Raw genomic sequence first — 7294 nt, forward strand, 5'->3', positions numbered from 1 at the left:
GACTTCTTGAACGTGGATTTATAAAAAAATATATTTTTATATATTTTGGATTTAAAAAAAAATATTTTTCTGAAGGACTTCTTGAACGTGGATTTATAAAAAAATATTTTTTTAAAAGACTTCTTGAACGTGGATTTATAAAAAAATATGTTTCTAAAGGACTTCTTGAACGTGGATTTATAAAAAAATATTTTTCTAAAAGACTTCTTGAACGTGGATTTATAAAAAATATTTTTGTAAAGGACATCTTGAACGTGGATTTATAAAAAATATCTTTCTAAAGGTCTTCTTGAACGTGGCTTTATAAAAAAATATTTTTCTAAAGGTCTTCTTGAACGTGGATTTATAAAAAAGAATTTTTCTAAAAGACTTTTTGAACTTGGATTTATAAAAAAATATTTTTTTAAAAGACTTCTTGAACGTGGATTTTTAAAAAATATTTTTCTAAAGGACTTCTTGAACGTGGGTTTATAAAAAATATTTTTCTAAAAGACATCTTGAACGTGGATTTATAAAAAATATTTTTCTAAAGGACTACTTGAACGTGGAATTTTAAAAAGTATTTTTCTAAGCAAATAATTGAATGTGGATTTAAAAAAATTGTAAGGACTACTTGAAAGTGGGTTTAAAAAATATTTTTCTAAAAGACATCTTGAACGTGGATTTATAAAAAATATTTTTCTAAAGGACTACTTGAACGTGGAATTTTAAAAAGTATTTTTCTAAGCAAATAATTGAATGTGGATTTAAAAAAATTGTAAGGACTACTTGAAAGTGGGTTTAAAAAATATTTTTCTTAAGGACTTTTCTAAAGGAATACTTGAGCGTGGATTTTTAAAAATTATTTATTATATTATGCCCAAGGCTGCAATACACACTCCAGAATATTTTCGCTATAATATTCGTCATTTATTCTGAGGCCACGTATTATTATTCTAATAATACGAGCGGCCATCCCGACCATCGGCTGTAATGGCGGCCCACATTGTAAAAAATATAATGAGCTGTCATTGGAATAATTTTAACAGCAATCGGACAAGTGGCTTAGAAATGACAGCAGTCTGAAATTGGTTGCAGTTTTTCATCTCACCCTGTATTTCAAAATATTTATGATCCTTTCTTATCAAATCCTATTTTTTTAAATTTATTTCAGAATTGTAAACTTCAACTATTTTCATGTCCATTAAACCTCTCTTGAAATTTAATAGTTGTTATTTATTTATAGCTATTTACTAAACGTTTTCTCCATCTTCTCTTCTCTTTACAGCCAGTCTCATTGGCATTGACACTATACACCATCAAACGCTGTCGGGTCAAGAGATTGACCAAATGAATGACCATCAATTGGATAAAGTTTGTAATAATGTCAGCGTTTTCTATCGCGTTACACCGCGTCACAAGCTGGCCATTGTAAAATCGTTGCAACGCACCGGCAACATTGTAGGCATGACCGGTGATGGAGTGAACGATGGTGTGGCTCTGAAGAAGGCGGACATCGGTATTGCCATGGGCAAAAATGGCACGGATGTGTGCAAGGAGGCGGCGGATATGATATTGGTCAATGATGATTTTCATACAATAATGTAAGTACATGTATGGGGAAGGGGGAGGGAAAACATGATTTTATAATTTTCTTTAATTTTTTTTAATTATTTTATTATTTATAATATTTTATTTTTTATAATATTTTATTTTTTAAAATATTTTTTTAATTTTTTTTTTGTAATTTTTTCATTTTAAATATTTATTTTCTAAACATAAAATTAATATTTTCTTTACAATTTATACTTTTTCAGTTTTTAATGTATATGTTATTTAATTAATATTTTTTTATTTTTTTTTTAATTGAATTAAAAATAGTAATTATGTTTTCAACATACATTTTTTAATTAAAACTTTTTTTTAATTTTTATTTTTTAAAATTAAATTTTTATTTTTTGTACTTATTTTCAGTTTTTATTTTTTAATTAAATTTTATTTATTTTTATGTTTTTAATATTTTTTTAATTAATTGCTATGTTTTTCATTTAAATTTTTAATTATTTTTGAATATTATTTAATTATTTGTTGTTTAAAACTTTTTATGATTATGTTTTATATTTATTTTTTTAATTATTAAAATTATTACTAAAAAATAAACTATTTTTTAATATTTTTTAAATTTAAATGTTTATGTGTTTTTTATAAAAGTTAATTTTTTTTATAATTTAAACTTATGTTTAAGTTGTTTTAAGCTAAAAGTTAAAATCTTTATATTTTATTATAAACATTATATATTTTGATTATAATGTTTATATTTTTACTTTATTTGTTTATTTAAATAAATTTTTTTAATTTAATTTTATGGTTTTTTTTTTAAATTTAACATTTTTTAATATCTATTTTTATTTTAGTTTTTATTATTTTAGTCTTCATTCATCCTTTTTTATATAGTTTTTTTTTATCTCTGAAATTTTTTAATCAATTTATGTTTTTAATATTTTTTTTGAACTGAATTTTTTATGTTTTCAATTTCAATTTTTTAATATTTTTATCATTTTTTTATTAAAATATTATTTAATTTTTTTAACATTAGGTTTTTGTTTCAAAACTTCATATTATTAAATATAAATGTGCTTTTTTTTTAATTTTTATTATTTTATTTCTTATTATTTTATTGTTTAAATATTTTTTAAATTAATTTTTTTTTTTTGTTAATTTAAGTTTTTATTTATTTTTAATACTCATTTTTATTTTTTAATTTTTTTTTTTTTTTTTTGGTATAAATTTTTTTTAATTTATTTTTTTGGCAATTTTAATTGTTTAAAACGTTAATTTTGTAATATAAACTATAATTCTTTTTGTATATATATATATATATATATATATATATATATATATATATATATATATATATATATATATATATATATATATATATATATATATATATATATATATATATATATATTTTTTTTTTTCTTTTTTTTTTTTTTGATATTTCCTATATCTTTTAATTATATTTTATAAATTACACAGTTTTATATTTTTTTAAATTAGTTTATTTTTTAATATAAATATTTTATTATTTAACACTTTTTGAATTGACATATTTATGTTTTTTTTTTTAATTTAAATTTCTATTTTTTATTATTTTATTTTTTTTTTCCACTTTTTTTATTATTATTCAAATTTTTAATTTAAAATGTTTATTTCTTAATTTAAATTTAAATTTTTTATTTTTAATTTTATTTTTTAAGACTTAATTTAATTATTATTTTCTATTATTATTTTATTGTTTAAAATATTATTTAATCTTTTAACATATTTTTTTAATATTTTTAATTAAATTTTTTATGTGTCTTTATTATAAATTTGTATTGTTTTCCTTATCATTTTATTAATTATTTCTAATTTTTATTATTTTTATTAAAATTTTACTTTAAATATTATTTCCTTTTAAATTATTTAGTTTATTTTTAAATATTAACATATTTTTTTTTATTTAAATTTATATTTTTTATTTTTTTTTTCTATTTTTTTATTAGTATTATTATCAAATTTTTAATTTAAAATGTTTTATTTTTTAACTTAAAATGTTATTTCCTAATTTAAATTTTAATTTTTATTTTTTTAAGACTTAATTTAATTATTATTTTTATTATTATTTTATTGTTTAAAATATTATTGAAAAGATTTTTAACATGTTTTTTTAATATTTTTAATTAAATTTTTTATGTTTTTGTTTTTAAATTTTTATTGTTTTTCTTATCATTTTATTAATTATTACTATTTTTTATTATTTTTATTAAATTTTTAGTTTAAATATTATTTCCTTTTAAATTTTTTTATTATTTTTTATATTTTTTAATACTTTTCAAATTAAAATTTTTGTGTTTTTTTTTTAAATTTTGATATTTTGTTGTTATTTTATTAATTATTTCTATTTTTATTTTATTATTATTTGTATTCAAATTTTGATTGAAATATTATTTATTTTTTAGACTTGAATTTTTATTTTTTTTATTTTTTTTTTTTAATTTTTAAATTACAATTTTTGATGTTCTTTTAATTGTTATTAATTTTTTATTTCTTATCATTTTATTGTTTGAATTATTATTTAATTATTTTAACATACATTTTGATTATTTATTTTTTATAATGATTAATATTTTTTGAATTTACATATTTATTGTTTATTTAAATTATCATTTTGTTTTTAATATATTATTAATTATTTCTATGTTTATTTTATTATTATTTTTTATAAAATGTTGAATTTAATAATTATTAATTGTTTAGACTTAATTTTTTATTTTTAAATTTATATTTTCGTATTTTATTTAAATTGTTATTGTTATATATTATTTCTATTCTATATATATTATTCCTATTTTTATTTTATTATTTTTTTTTCTATTTTTTTAATATAAATGTTAATATAATTATTTTGTTATTATTATTTATTTTTTGGTTTTTTTATATTTAATTTAATTATTTTATTTAGTTTTTTAATATTTCTTAAATATAGATTTTTATTTTTTTATTTTTAATAGTTATTTATTAAATTAAAATAATTTTTTTGTTTTTAAGTTTGTATTTCTTTAGTTTTCTAAACATTGCTTGAAATAAATTGTTATGCCTTTTAATTATTTTTTTTTAATATTGACTATTATTTTTTAAATTTACATTTTGAACTTTAAATTTAAATAAATTTTCAATCTTTAATTTCAATTTAATTAATTAATTTTTTTTGTAATTATTATATGTCTTTAAATATTGTTTAAATTAAAATTAAAATTGTTATCTTCTTTAATTTATTTTTTTTTATTTTCATTCTTTAGTGATTTTATTTTTTTAAATTAATTTTTTATTAATTTTTCATATTCTTAAAAAAATTTTTAATTTTTTTTGTTGTTGTTAAATTTTCAATTTTAAATATTATTAAATATTTTAAAACTTAAATTTTTATGATTTATAATTATTACTTTTCTAATTTTTCTTAAATTTAAATGTTTATATTTTTTTTTTGTAAATTTTAATTTTTAATTAAATATATTATTTATTTTTTGAAAAAAATGTATTTTTTCATTTGTGATTTTTCTTTATATAGTTATTTTACTTTTTAACATTTTTTAATTTAAATTTTATATATTTTAATAGTTATTTTTTATTTCGTATTACTTTTTTGGGAAATATTATATAATTTGTTTTACAGAATTTTTTTTTATTTTTTTCATTTAAAATTTCTTTTTTTAGTTTGTATATTTTTAAATTTAAATTTCTTTGTTTTTTAATCTTTTTTTATTTAATTTAAATGTTTACTTTTTTAAACAATTATAATTTATTTTGTTTTTATTAAATTTGGGTTTTTTTCCATTTTTTTATTTATATTTTAAATTTTTATCAATTTAATTCTTTTATTTTTTAAAAAACATTTTTTCTTATTTTTTCTCTTTTTTTCTTTTCAGAGCTGCAATCGAAGAAGGCAAGGCCATCTTTTACAACATCCGCAACTTTGTTCGCTTCCAGCTGAGCACCTCCATTGCGGCCCTCTCCCTGATTGCCTTGGCCACCTTGATGGGCATTGCCAATCCTCTGAATGCCATGCAAATTTTATGGATCAACATTATCATGGACGGTCCACCGGCCCAGAGTTTGGGTGTGGAACCCGTCGACCACGATGTGCTCAAGCAGAAACCGCGCAACGTCAAACAGCCCATGATTACCAAATCGGTTATTGTCAATGTCCTGTTGAGTGCCAGCATAATCATTCTCGGCACCCTGTGGGTCTTTCAGCGTGAAATGGTCGATGGCTCGCTGGGCAAGACGAAACGCGACACCACCATGACCTTTACCTGTTTCGTGTTTTTCGACATGTTCAATGCTCTCTCCTGTCGCTCACAGACGAAAAGCGTTTTCACCATTGGCCTAACCTCGAATCGCATGTTCCTAATGGCCGTGGCCTTCTCAATAATCGGCCAAATGTTGGTCATCTATTTCCCACCCCTGCAGATGGTGTTCCAGACGGAGGCCCTCTCAGCCTATGACATACTCTTTTTGCTGTCGCTCACATCGTCGGTGTTGATTGTGCAGGAGATCAAGAAATGGTTCGAACGCACCATGGAACGTAAAATGTACAAGACCCGTTCCGAGCTGGATTTTGTATGACAAAACGAAAGCGCTGGAAGATTGTTGACCAAAAAATCGAATTGAATAAAATTTTGGATTTTTTTCTAAATTTCTTTTTCCGCCGTTCCCAAGAGGAGGAGGAGGAGGGGGAGGTGGAAAGGGGAAATTTTGAATAATTTTTGAAAATCACAAATTTTGAGTTCTTAAGGATAGGCAGATAAGGGAAGAGAGAGAGAGAGAAATGAGAGTAGAATGTATGTCTTATCTAAGGTTTGTTTGTAATTTTGTTTAAATATAAGCTAACGGATATAAGCAAAACAAAGAGAAGGAGAATGTGTGTCGAAAAGAGGAAAGAAAACAAAGCTGAAGAAAAAAATTGAAAAAATATTGAAAGTAAAAAAGAGTGAGAGCTTTGAGAACAGAGTATTGAGCATTTATATATTTTGAGTTATGTTACTCCCACGACAAAAGAGAGCAAATCTTTGTTTATTTCTCCGCTTTCTCTTTTTTTGTTTTCAGTTCGTCTTGTGTATAATTTTCTAATTAAGTTAGTTTTAAAATATAATTAAATATAATCTTAATCTTAATTTTTTTTAAGTTTAAATTTTTTGTACAATAATTTTAGTTGGTAGCATCAAAATGGACATTCTGATATTAAATTTCAATATTTTTTTTGTTTATTTGGACTTGAGTATTTATTGGCTTCATTTTACCGCATTATTTTCAATATTTTTTTTGTATTTTATTTTTAAATTGTATAATTATTTTTTTTTTTTGTTCATGTGTTTAAGTTTATTAGTTTAAGTAGGACAATTATTTCGTAATTGCGAAATTTGTAAAATAAACACATAAAAAATATGAAAGAAAAATTTTGAAATTGCTTTTTATTTTTATTTTTAATTTTAAACTAAAAAAATCGAAACATTTAAAAAATTTTATTCAGGCATTTGCTTGTGAACAAAATTTATGCCCTACACCACAAGGTGGTCAGGGTATTATGTCTTTGTGCATTTGTTTGTAGTAGGCAAAAGGAAACGTGATAAACCCATAGTTCCTTTTGATGATCTGCATACAATCACATTCTGAGTCGATTTATGCATGTCCGTCCGTCCGTCTGTCTGTCTGTCCGTCCGTCTGTCCATGTATTTTTGTAAACAAAGTACAATTCGCATTTATTGCCCTA

At 20.5% G+C, this 7294-nt stretch overlaps 1 protein-coding gene across 5 annotated transcripts in view; it reads left to right on the forward strand.

Moving 5' to 3' along the window:
- The window catches only part of LOC101895185 (calcium-transporting ATPase type 2C member 1), a 297818-nt gene extending 291359 nt beyond the window's left edge, over window positions 1-6459 (forward strand). For all 5 annotated transcript variants that reach the window (XM_059129428.1, XM_011292365.3, XM_011292360.3 and 2 more), the window contains 2 exons: window positions 1268-1583; window positions 5451-6459. In XM_059129428.1, the coding sequence (XP_058985411.1) occupies window positions 1268-1583; window positions 5451-6150 (1016 nt within the window). In that variant the 3' untranslated portion in view covers window positions 6151-6459. The remainder of the gene's footprint in view (window positions 1-1267; window positions 1584-5450) is intronic.
- The last annotated feature ends 835 nt before the right edge of the window (window positions 6460-7294 follow it).

Source organism: Musca domestica, unplaced genomic scaffold (genome assembly GCF_030504385.1).
Source record: "Musca domestica strain aabys unplaced genomic scaffold, Musca_domestica.polishedcontigs.V.1.1 61, whole genome shotgun sequence".
Taxonomy (NCBI): domain Eukaryota; kingdom Metazoa; phylum Arthropoda; class Insecta; order Diptera; family Muscidae; genus Musca; species Musca domestica.